The 13,407-nt window shown below is 33.6% G+C and overlaps 1 protein-coding gene across 2 annotated transcripts in view; it reads left to right on the top strand.

Moving 5' to 3' along the window:
• Positions 1–13,407, top strand: part of RICTOR (RPTOR independent companion of MTOR complex 2) — a 99,614-nt gene that overhangs the window by 30,198 nt on the left and 56,009 nt on the right. For both annotated transcript variants that reach the window (XM_053914465.1, XM_053914457.1), the window contains exons 4-6: positions 4,798–4,862; positions 5,950–6,081; positions 11,701–11,764. In XM_053914465.1, coding sequence (XP_053770440.1) covers positions 4,798–4,862; positions 5,950–6,081; positions 11,701–11,764 — 261 coding nt within the window. The remainder of the gene's footprint in view (positions 1–4,797; positions 4,863–5,949; positions 6,082–11,700; positions 11,765–13,407) is intronic.

Below are 13,407 nucleotides of genomic sequence, written 5' to 3'. Positions count from 1 at the left end.
CTTCTATTAAATTTCCAGTTTTATTTCACCATTCACTGAACTCTAATAAGTCTTTATCACTTATTTGGATCTAATGATTAAAAACATTAGTAGAGATTTCTGTCCTGTTTGAACTCATGGCTGTTGTTATAAATCAGTTGACACCTAGTTAATTGTTTCACACCCTTGACAATTAGGGTTCTGAAAGTTGGGGGTGGATATAAGAATGGCAGTGATTTCTCTCACTTCATTCTGGCACCTGCGCAGGTTCTAAATCATTCTTAGAAATCTATAGTAGTACTGTCCAGTAGAAATACAGTGTGAGCCACATTCGTAATTTTAAAATTTCTAGTACCTACACTAAAAAAGTAAAAGGAAATGTAAAATTATTTTAGTAATATATTTTCTTGAATCTAACATATCCACATTATTATCATTTGATATAATTAGTATAAAATGCAGTATTTTATATTATGTGGGCTATTTAACATTGTTTCATACTCTTTACAATCAACTGTGTGTGTTACACTTACAGCATATCTTAGTTCAGACTTGCCCCATTTCCAGTTCCCATGAGCACTTGCAGCTAGCAGGCACCAACCATAGTGGACAGTGTACTTTTTCAAATAGGAGTGATTTAAACATATTTTTCTAGTAATCTGTGGGACAGCTTTCTTTTTTCTTCCTTATTCCCTGTTTATCTGTATAGCCCTCAGGCTTTCTTGGGTTAGGGTCATTTGCGCTCTTCTTTTTTCCTACTTCATTTCCTTATTTCTCTGTCTTTGACTTTTCCCCATGGTAGTTTACTAAGTTGTTCCCTCCGCTTGGTCTCTGCTTGATTTGTGTCCTTCTAATCTCTTCTCCTTTTCCCCCTTCCCTCTGTTCTTTCCATCTCCTCTGTCTTTACCCTTCCCTACAGATTCCTCCTCTCCTTCCCTCATTCCTTCCTCCCTGCTTCTCTTTCCCCATTGTACCACTGTAAAGTATAGAATGATTTATCTCTGCAGTGAAGGCCCTAGGCTTTGGGACTTTTTGTATTCTCCTTGGTTTTTTGTTTTGCCATATCTTTGCTCTACAACTTTCACATTCCCTCTGGCCCTGGTGCTAGGGTACAGAAGCCCTTCTCTTTGCTCTTTTAACTGGATAACCAGACTTAACTAGAATATTTCCAGTAAGGGACTAAACCTTAAGTTGCGGTTTGAGGGGCTGTCCACAAACGTTGGACTTGATAAAATCTGTTTTGACTGCTTGGTGATAAAATGGGAAAGGTATGACCTTTAGTTCAAATAGAAGAGGGTTTACAGCCTAACGGACCCTGACTAGCAAGGCAGTCGTGACCTGATATTTTTTACTCCGAGGTAATCTTGCAGCCATTAGAGGCTAGGTCTGCGTATAGTGCCGGACACATAACATGCAGTGCCTTTCGACGTGGGGTTTGTTTTTGGTTTTGTATTATATTTTTTCCACTTTTCTAGTTCCTTTTGGCTAACTCTATGAGGACAAGTCTGCTTAATAGCTTGAGTTCAGACTGGTAAGCTGTTGTTATAAAAGGATTTTTCAACCTCAGCAATACTGATGTATTGGGTAAGATAATGATTTCTTTTGGGAGACTGTCTTGTTCATTTTAGGGTATTTAGGAGCTTCCATGGCCTCTACCCACTAGATGCCAGTAGCATGCCTCCACCAGCAGTGACAAGCAGAAATGTCTTAGACATATCCAGATGTTTCGTGGGGGACAGAGCTGCCTCTGGTTAAGAACCACTGCTGTAAATAAATGTCTATAGATTTTATTATAAAATTTCTCCAAATACCTAGCACAGAATAAATGCTTACTAAATTTAATCATAATGTGTCTTTGAATTCCATTTTGTTAGAGAGCTAGGTTAATAATAAGTATTACAGAGCTGGCATTCCTATAAAAATCTGTGCTTATTTCTTTATAGAATGAAATGTAGAAATTCTCAGAAATCTCTTAAGAATAGCTCTATAGACTAAGAAAATGAGAAAAATAATTACGATGCCAGGAGACTCGTTAGTTAGGAGTTAGTTTGGTCACCCTTCTCTGTGTTCCCATAACAGGTTATATGTATGTCTAGTAAATTTTACCTAGTCTTTTATAATCTTTTGTGGGTTGCCGTCATATTAAACAGTTTCTTAAACATAAGAAATAGCTAATATTTATTTTTCTACTCTTACATCCCTCTCTATCCCAAAATCTGGCACATAATGAGTGTCTAAAGTTATTATATTAACCTTGGGAAGATTTTGCATTTTAAATGAGTTTTTGTTATATTAGCCTTTGTTTTGTTAAGAATAAGCCTAGCTCTTCAGATTAAGTTAATTTAGTAGATCAGCGGGCTAAAATGTTTTATAAGGGGGGCTTCATCTCCAGAATTTTAAACCTTTTGAGGTATGAAGAGAGGGTGCTAGCGATGTGATCCTATAACCATGTGAATGTCACACAGCGTGCTTGCTTTCTGACATCATTTCACCAGATAAAGTAATATGTATAACAGCCTGCTGATGAATATAATCTTCATATTCTATTTTTAAAACTATCAACATGCTCATAAAGACCTGTTATTAAAGAAGGAAATATTACAGCTTTTTTATATTCTAAAAGTTCTCACCTCCAAAGGAATCTTTATGTCGTTCTGTTTTAAAAACCTCCAAAATACATAAACTAAATATGAAAAATTAAAATGGTACAGAACAATATATAGTGAAAGTCCAAGCCTTTTCTCACACACTTCCCATCTATCTCCCCACTCTGACAAAAGTACCGTTCTCCAGAGGGAACCACTAGAAGGTATTTATCCTTCTCTGGTGTAATTATAAATGTGTGTGTGCATGGTGTGTTGTGAAAACTAAGAGTTAAAAAGAAGGGTTTAATACAGTGCTTAGTTTATTTACTAAATTAGATATGTCCTTTTTTGATCTAGGCCCCTGAAAAACAAGCTGTCAGTTGAAGCCTGGGGGGTAGGTTGGGAAAAGCAAAACCAGAGGAAGACTGAGTCTTCCCAGGGCAGCAACCCAGTCTGGACTCAGCATTGTCCAGTGGCCTAACAGAGAGAACGATAAACCTTCTGTGGAGTAAGGGTACATCATCAGGAATCTTGGAAAGGTTTTATATATAAAGATGACAGGATCCACCAAAAGACAGGCCATATAGGATTAGGACAAAAGGAAAAACAAATAATAGAAACAGACTGAGGGATGATCCACATCATTCACATCCACTTAGTTAATATGCACTTACCATATTTTTCGGAGTATAGGACACACTAGACCATAAGACGCACCTAGGTTTTAGAGGAGGAACATAGGGAAAAAAACCCACTCCACTGCCACTGGCTGGGCCCCCCCTGCCCTTACCCCACCCCCCACACTGCGAGCCAGGTAAGCTACATTTGGACTATAAGACGCACCCCCCCACCTTCCCCCCAAATTTGGTGGGTGCATCCTTATAGTCCGAAAAATATAGTAAATGTTTAAAATACGATTACTGTCAAAATCGAAGAAGCTATGAAGAAAATAGGTAATAAATGATTATTATAACATTGGATGTGTACAGAATTAAATGGAAATTCAAGAAGGAAAAATATGATACCTAAAATTAAAAACTTATTAGATAGGTATGTATAATAGAAAATTAGACATATCGGAAGACAAATAAATAGAGAATATCCAACTGAAGTACAGATATAAAAGAGAATGGAGAAAACAGAAAAGGGAATTTGGAGATTTGTGCTATACACAAAATGTTTCAACATTTGAATTACCAGAAGGAGAGGAGAGAGAGAATTGGACAGAAGTAATTTTGGAAACATAATGTTCAGAACTTTCTAAAACTAGTAAAATATGTCAACCCAGAGATTTAGGGATTTCTGTTTTCCCTAATCAAGTTAGAAGATGCCTGAACAAAAAGATTTCTGAAAACCAAAAATTAAGGAAAAAATTGTGAAAGGAGTCTGAAGAAAAGGCTGTGACCTTCAAAGGAACCAACAGTAAGATCAATTTCAAACTTCATGGAGGCCATCTTGAAAAACTTTTTAAGAAAATAGAGCCTAACCTAAAAAATCTATAAATCTAGCAAAATATCTTCCAAAAATGGAAGTGAAAAAAAATCATTTCCAGACAAACGAAAATCAAAAGAATCCATTACTAGCAATCTTGGCTAAAAATTAAAGAAATGACAATACAAATAAATAAATAAATGAAACAAACAAATAAATAAATCCATAATAACAAAAAGGATTCTTCAGACTGGAGGGAGAATTTCCTGTAAAGAATAATGGAAAAGGTGAATTTGTGAGTAAATATGTATAAATTGATGCTAACTAAATATTAACTAAAAACAAAAATAACAAATATTTTATGGATTTTAAGTTAGAGGTGACAAAACAATTATAACAAAGTGAAAGGTGAGAGCAGTAAGTAAAGTTAAAGTGTTATAAGAGCCTAGCATTATTAAGGACGGGAGAAAGTAATGATTTCTGTAAGACTGTAATCAGTCAAAAATGCATGTTGTGATCTCTATGGTAACCACAAAAAGAATGGTAAAATTATTGAGGGGGCAAATAGAATAACCCCAAATAATTGGTCAATTCAAATGAAGGCCAGAAAGAAGAGTTAAAGAAACCTAAAACTGACAGATCCAATAAAAAACAATGATAGAAATAAATCTGCATATTTGAATTACAGAACCATATTTTAAAATTTTTATTTAAAATATCTTATTTTCCAGTCTAAAAGAGTAATGTATAGAGACAAAAGTATATAACAAATACACACATACTTGTTTTGTCTTTCTCACAGCTTCTTTGTGATATTGGCCACAGTGAAGAAAAATTGGGTTTTAACTATGAGGATATTATTATTTGGTAAGTATAGTTTAGTTTCTTCTCTCACTTCTTACGGATTTTAGTGTTACCATTTTGGTTTTTATAAATTAAAATTGGGATACTTTAACACCACATATGTGATCTTATAAAAACAATTGCTTGAACATTAGAAAAATTCAAGATTTCAAAATTTGTTACCTGTTCTGAAGTTTTGTAATGATCAAGTATAAAGAACCAAAGCTTATGTTGAAAAACTTATGGACTTACCCAATTTAAACTTCTTAACGGCAAACTTGTTGATCAAGCCCACTAATAAAGGAAAGGCATCATGTTACAGTACTAATAACCATCTTTTTGGCATGCTTAGTAATTAAAGTTGATATAAATAACCTGTGCCTGCTGTCATTATAAAGTATATTTATTTATTGTTTTAAACCAATGATTATTTGAGAGGAGTGGAAGTAGGCAGGCAGATAAGGGGAAATAGATTATAGTGGTGTATGTGATACAGCTTGAAAAAGGAATGTTTAATATCTCATTGTTTATATAAAATAAGCTACACAAGGTTAGAACAAACCTCAATAACATTTTCTTGATTGGTGAGAATGTACCAAGGAGGTCCAGATTTAAAAATTTCTTAGTGAAGTTCCATGGCTTATAGCAAATGATTTTTATATGTTAAAATGAGTGGTAGTTTTACCCTGGCCAGGTGTCTTGCTTGGAATGTCCTAGTGTTCACCAGAAGGCTGTGGGTTTGACCACCAGTCAGGACACACACCTGGCTTGCAGGTTTGATCCCTGGTTGGGGTGCATACGGGAGGGAGCCAATCCAATCCGTATTTCTCACATCAGTGTTTCTCTCTCTCTCTCTCTCTCTCTCTCTCTCTCTCTCTCTCTCTCTCTCTCTCTCTCTCTCTTTCTCTTTCTCTCCTCCCCTCCCCCACCCCCTCTCCCCAGTCCTTTCCTCTTTCTCTAAAAAAAAAAAAAAGTAAATAAATATATCCTCGGGTGAGGATTTAAAAAAACAATGACTAACAGTTTTGCTTATTTCAGCTGAGAAAGAATTGGGTACCGCAGTTTTACATGTATTTGAAACTTATGCAGCAAAACATTTGTTTTCTAACAGCTTGCGGTTAGCTTTGTTGAACGAAGCAAAAGAAGTTCGGGCAGCAGGGCTACGAGCTCTTCGGTATCTCATCCACGACTCCAGTATTCTGCAGAAGGTGCTTAAATTGAAAGTGGACTATTTAATAGCCAGGTAATTTTTCTGAGAGTCGTCTGTGTTTTTGTATGTTTTGAAAATTAGGTATTAAGTTTTAGCATACCTACCATAAACTGAACATATTTTTAGTGTAAAGCCTGATAATTTTTACAGACAGTAACAACCAAGTACCCTGTTATCCTGAAAAAGATGTATAACATTTTCAGCATCTTAGTCAAGTTTCCTTATGTCTCCAACTACTATTGCAATAAGCATTACTCTGTTCTCATTGTAGACTAGTTTTTCCTGTCTTGAACATCATATATTGGAAGTACATTGTTACTCTTTTCTTTCCTCTCTTATCTATGAGATTTATCCATATTGATTTTTTTAAATTGCTGTGTAGTTTTTCATGTTATGTATAGACTACAATTAATGTATTCCATTCTGTTGATGATTTTCTGAGTTGTTTTCGGTGTTTGGCTATTGTGAATAAAGTGTCTGTGACCATTCTGTACAATTCTGTTGATGGACTTACATATGCACTATTTCCTCTCAGGAGTATATGTAGCAGTGGAATCACTGGGACATAATGTTTCTGTATATTTAGCTTTAGTAAATGCTGCCAACAATTTTCCAAAATGATTGTACTGAGTTACATTATTACCAACCGTGTTTAAGAGTTCTAGTTTCTCCTCATCCTCATCAGCACTTGATATTTTCAGGCTTTAATTTTAGCCTTTGGGCTCTATTTTCATTGTGAATTACAATTGTGCTTTTAATTTGCATTTCCCAGCTGTGTAGTGATGTTAAGCACCTTTCATTTGCTTATTGACTATTTGGGTATCCTTCTTTTTCTGCTCATTTGTAACTTCGATTGTCTATCTCGTTGTGTAGGAGTTCTTGATGTCTTCTATGTATGATTCCTTTCATATTGCATATTGAGGTATGCATATTGAGAATATTTTTTTCCAAATCAGTCTGCCTTGCCTTTTCACTTTCCTTAATAAAATTCAATGTAGAGGTCGGTTATTTTATAGTTAATACTTTAGGACCCTTGGAAAGGTGATAGTCTATATTTTCTCCTAAAAGATTTATTCCTTAATGCATTTCAGTAAGTAATGATGCATTTTTATCTTTATGGATATCCAATAAATACGTATTGAAAAGATTTTTCTTTCACATCTAGATAAGGTAAATATGGATTGATTTTTGCATTCTGTGTTCTGTTTAGTAGGTCTGTTTGTATATTCTTACACTGTTTTAATGACTGCCGCTTGATAATGTGTCGACAGTTGTTAATGTTAAGTCCTCTATCTGCTATTCTTCAAGACTGTTGGCTCTTTTGGGGTTCCATATGAACTTTATAATCATCTTGTCCATTTCCATGAAACTTTCTGGGGTTTTAGTAGTAACTGCATTGAAGCTCTAGGTTAATTTGGGGTGAGTTGACATCTTAATGATGTTGAATCTTCCAAACCTTTATTTATTTGGAACTTTAATTTTTCTCAACATTTTGTAGTTTTCTGTGCAGAGGTCTGGCACATAGTTGTTAGGTTTATTTAAGGTATATTTTTATGATTTATATATTTTTATGAATGTAATTTTAAAAATAATTTTTGCTAGCATATAGAAACATAATTTTGGATTTCTCTTTTTCATAAAGATTTTATTTATTTATTTTTAGTGAGAGGGTAAGGGATGGAGAAGGGAAGAGAAACATCTCATCAGTGTTCTCTCACACGCCCTCAGTGGGGAATCTGGCTCGCAACCCAGGCATGTGCCCTGTCTAGGAATTGAACTGGCTACCTTTAGGTTCACAGGCTGGTGCTCAACCACTGAGCCATACCAGCCAGGGCTGGATTTTTCTTTTTGTATATTAACCTCTTGTCTAGTCATCTTGCTATCTTTACTTTCAATTCTAATTGTTTTTAAAATTATTTTGGAGTTTTTATTATATAAGCATTAATTGCCAGTGATGACCATATTATTTTTCCCTTTCCAATCCTTACATCTTTGTTTTTCTTGCATTATTGCTTTGGCTAGAATAGTGCACTGACTTAGAAATGGTTATAGTGGAAAGTTTGTTTTGCTCCTAAACTCACATTGAAAGTGTTCAGTATTTTGCCCTTATCTATGAAACTTGCTGTAGGCTTTAAAAGAATTTCTTCTTATTTTTTGTTTGCATACCTGAAGTAAACACCACTTGTTTGTGATGTCTGGCCCTTCTCGTGTATAACTGAATTTGGTTTGTTAATATTTTGTGGCACATTTTTGCAGCTGTATTCATGGATGTATTGGCCTATGTTTTTCCATTCTTCTAATGTCCTTGTTTGGTTTGGTATCAAGAGTATGATTGCTTTATAAAACAACTAGGGAAGTTTTGCCCTCATTATATTCTGTAGAAGAATTTATATAAGATGGATATTGTTTTTTCTTACATGAATATTAGAATCTACCAGAGAGTAAGTCTGGGCCTGCAGTTTTCTTTCTTAGGAGTTTTAAGATTATGGACTCAATTTCTTTTAACAGATACAGTACCCTTAGTACTATTAAGACTTTCCACTTCTTGTGTCATCAGTTCTTGCTTTATGTATTTTGAAGGTTTGTTATGGCATTCATAATAACAAACATTAAACCTTCACATTTGGCTAATCCTTTTATATTTATGAAATCTCTCTCTTTATCCCTAGTAGTACTTTTATGAATGTTCCTGTTATGTAAATGTAGGTTCAGTAACTTTCTTCTACTTAGGATTTGCTTAATATATCTTTTCCCATCCTTTCACTTTTTATCTTTTTGTCCTTTTAAGTTTCTCCTATAAACATTATATAGTTTTTTTAAAGAAATTCTGGTTTGACATCTTTATCTTCTAATTGGAGTGATTAGACTATGTCTAGTGGTTTTTTTATATACATGGTCTCTGGGCTTTATCTAATGTAATTTTATATATACACATACACACACACACACACATGAATATGAGAGAGAGAGAGAGAGAGAGTGCTTGTCATCTAGCTATCAGTTTTCTCATATATTTGAGTTTGTTTGCTATCTTGCTGTTGGAGTCTATTGTCACATCTGTTCTTTGTTCTTGTGTTTCTCTTATTTTGTTCCTATTGGAATAATCAAGAACTTTTTTTTCTATAAATGTTTCTTTAGCAGTTGCCCTAGAGATTACAACAGGTATTCTTTATATATTAAGGTCTATCTCTTTTGTTAAAACGAGCACAATTCAGGAAACTGCTTAGAGTTCAACTATATCCTCTCCCCTCTTTTGTGTTATTGCTGTATTTTTTTATTTCTACGTAAATTTGTAACCTCACAGGATAGTACTGTTTTTGTCTTAAACTGCAACTACTGATATTTACTTACATTATTTATACATTCCAGTATTCTTCATTTTTTACATTTCCATACTTTCATCTTGGATCTCTTCCTATCTGTTTGATGAACTTTCTTTAATGTTTCTTGTAGGACAGCTTTACTGGAGATGAATTCTCTCATCTTTTATTTGCCTATAAATGCCCCTATTTTGCCTTCCTATTTGAAGGCTGTTTTTATGACCATTTACTATTGTTCAATGCTTCAAATAAGTGTTCTGGATTTTTTTCTTTAACCTGATGAAGAATGAGTAGCTCTCTTTTTGTTGTTCCTTGTAAGTGATGTATCTTTTTTTTCCTCTGGCTACTTTGAAAGTTTTTGGTAATATCCCCTCCTACCTGTAGTTGATACTCCAACTATATATAAGTTGAATCTGTTCACTGTCCCAAATGTCTCTGGTGCCCTTACTATATTTACATCCTTTGTTGTTGTTAATCTTTGTGCTTCAATGTGATTTTTTTAATTCCTCCATCTTACTAGTAAATCAGTCTCTTGAATAACTAACATTAGTTCTTGTATTTCTATGATTTACTTTACTATTACTTAAAGATTCTCTATTCTCTATCTATTCTCTATCTATTCTCTATCTATAGAGAAATAGGTCTCTATCTATTTCTCCATCTTTCCTCCTAATTTCTTGAACATATTATGCATAGTTGTTTATAGAGCCTTGAATGACAACTTCAATATGTGTATCACCTGTGTTCTGTTTCTAGTCATTTTCTTTTTTTAGTTTTTTTGTCACTCGGCCTTTTGTTTGTTTTAAAGTATACCTTATTACCTGATTGGATGTGAACATTGTGTATTCAAAATTTTTGGCTATGGATCATGTTATTCTCCCCTTAAAGAGAGTCAAGATTTATTCTAGAATGTCGGTGTATAACACTGATTCTGTTAAAGTTTGGCTTTAGCTTTGCCTTTGCTCTAGTAAGTGGCTATTTGGGGTCTCAAGTAAAAGTGTAGATGTTTAGCAGAACTTCTTCACCTTGACTGGCCTTGAGGCCTAACATCTATCTTAGAGTATTACGTACCTGCTAAAATATCTGCTTCTAGCAGTAGGTTTTAGCTTGCTTTCTTGGATTTTAACCCTGCTTTTGCACAACATAGAAATTGGCATATAGCTTGAAGAGGAGATTACATGCAGATTTGTACTCACCTTCCTATCTTTTTTTCTATGGGATTTTTTCCCAAGTCTCAGCCACTTTGGTTGCTCCAAAGTTCAACCTGTCCCTCCAGTACAACAAGACTTTTGCTTTCTACTAAGACCATTTCCCTAAAAGTGGGTATTGACAAAGGCCCTTATGGGAAAGCCTGGGGTGGATGTGGAGTTTGTGCTTCTCTTTCCGGGGATTATTATCCATTGCTCTTTTAACAGTGGCTTTACAAAGTACGTGTTCAACCTTTATAGTTGTTTTTGGCAGGAGTGTTAGTCTGAGCCAAGCCTCTCTGTTGTGGCCAGAAAGGATATTCTATACCATACAGAGAGAAAAAATGCTTTTTGAATAGCAAACTATATATATAAAATGTTGATTAGAAAAATTAACTGCCTAAATGTAAGTGACAATGACTTACCATGCAACATAAATCAAAGACTTGAGAAATTGAAAAATTTAATACATTTTAGAGAGAAGTGTCAGTTAAGTGATATTTGATAGAACATTAAGTTTTGAAGTGCATTCAGATTTCAAATTATATTTTGGTAAAATAGAATTATTGTGGCTAGTACATAAGACTTTTAGCTTATAATACAGGGGTTGAGAATAATTACAGTTGTTCATATGAAAAATAATACAATAATAATAAATAATGCAAGAATAAACTGTTATACAACTGTAAACCTATTTTTGCCAACCCCTGTATGTAAAATTTAGGCCTGGTTAAAATCACAATTAACTAAATCATAGGCTTAAAATATTTTCCTTTCACAGTTTGTATAAAATATCTGAATTTTATCAAAAACAGATGAATGTTTCTTTCAGTAGATTTTTGGTACTTTGTGTTTATTATTTCTATATAGACACATATAAATCTGGGAATTATTTACTATATTCTTTGTACTTTCCTAGAGTCATAAATGAAATAGTTTTGAAATATTTTATTGTAACAAGTGTTTATCACTAGAGATATGTAAGCTAAGTAAATAAGTAAATATCTGCTGGTAGTACAAATTCATGTGTAATAAAAATTTTAAGTACCATATTGCCGTCATGAATATGTGTGTGATCTAGTGATACTGCTTTATGAGGAACTGTTGATGAGACTTTCATCAGTGTTTACTTTGTGTATTTGTAGGTGCATCGACATACAGCAGAGCAATGAGGTAGAGAGGACACAAGCCCTTCGCTTAGTCAGAAAGGTACGCTCCGCGTCTGAGAGGGAAGGCAGCTCTGTGGTTTTTATGTTAAGGATTTTACATTTTTAGATCTGCACTATCTTGTGACATCTTTCTATTAAAATTTAAAGGCTAAATTCTCATTAAACATTGTTAAAATTATATGAGTTAAATTGTTCTGTTAAACTTCAAGATAAGAGTAAACATTTTGTGTAATTATTTTATGTGATTGGGTATAGCTAGGATAATATTTTTTCTAATGGTCATTGTAAAGAATATTTCTCCCTTTAGTAGACAAGTAAATGAAATTATTGCTTTGATATATTACTGAGAAAAGAGGGTTACTTGCTCTCCTCTGATTTTCTCTTAAGTGTGTGCTTGGAGTTAATACTGTTAACTGGATGCCACGGATAGTTACAGCCGTTTTGAAGGTGAATTTGGATACATTCTATAGGCAGTTGCAATAAGCAGGCCAGGCCTTTGTTTTGTACATGATAAAAGATCAAAATCTAAACTCCTCAAGAGAATGTGTTAAGAATAATCATAGTGCTTCTGATGAGAGGCCTTCAAGGAATTTTTGTTGTAGTTTAATGTGATGTCCTAGGCGCAGAGGAAGAGTAAACTGAGAGGTAGGTAACTTGGCTAGGACACAGCTGCTGTAAGAATCTCATCACTTTTCATTCTGCATTTGATTCTACACATTCATAAGACTTATGAAGTGTATGTATATTTTGTTGTAAAAACATCTAAAATTATTTAGCAATTAAATTTTTTAGCTCTTTCCCTAACTTGGAATTCAGTGCATGCTCCAGAATGGTACAATGTTGAGTTTGTACATTAACTAGATTCCCTTTTTTCTTTTTCTTCCACTTGTCTAGCTTGTGTTTAGTAATTATCCACTGGTGAAAAAGTAAATGGATGAGATGTCTTAAGAGATGTTTGCAGTTTTATTAAGAGTGATATTGGAAATCATGAATTTCTGTTATAGGTAAATTTATATTGAGACCATGGTTTGACTCTTTAAATTTAAATTTAAACATTAGATTTATGATTTTTACTTACTGGTAAAATCTCTCCTACCACCATGGTTTTGAGAATTCAAGATAAGAAAACAAAATTGGTTCTGAAGAACCTAGAATAACTTTGTGGTTATTCGCATTATATTTGTCAATATTTATCATACTAGGATATAAATGGAAAAATTAAAATATATATTAACATATGAAAATTATAAACTCATTACATGTAAACATAAATAACATTTTTATAAAATAACTATTTGCTAAAAAGAAAATTAATGAGTAGAGTGACATTATATTAGATTTTTGCAGATCTTTGTAATGTTTGTTTTGATAGAAGATAGCGGGATTATCATATTTGCTTTTGCATTCAGTCTGTTGTGATTTCACATGCAATGGGACCTCTGGAAAACTTTAGTGTATACTTACAAAAGAATGAGAGTAAAAAAAGATGAGTAATGTTTTTGTTTTATTAGGAAAATAGTTTTAACTTTGCAGAATGCCTGAAAATGTTCTAGAGATCCTCAGTTTCCTGGACCACACTTTGAGAATTGTTGCCCTAGAAATTGCATTAAGAAGAAATTACAACTCCAAATGGATTCAAACAATGAAATTCAGCTTTTTTGAATTATTTAGAGAATATTTTAT

The sequence above is a fragment of the Desmodus rotundus genome, chromosome 1 (genome assembly GCF_022682495.2).
Source record: "Desmodus rotundus isolate HL8 chromosome 1, HLdesRot8A.1, whole genome shotgun sequence".
NCBI lineage: Eukaryota > Metazoa > Chordata > Mammalia > Chiroptera > Phyllostomidae > Desmodus > Desmodus rotundus.
This window is presented reverse-complemented; position numbering and strand designations above follow the sequence as displayed.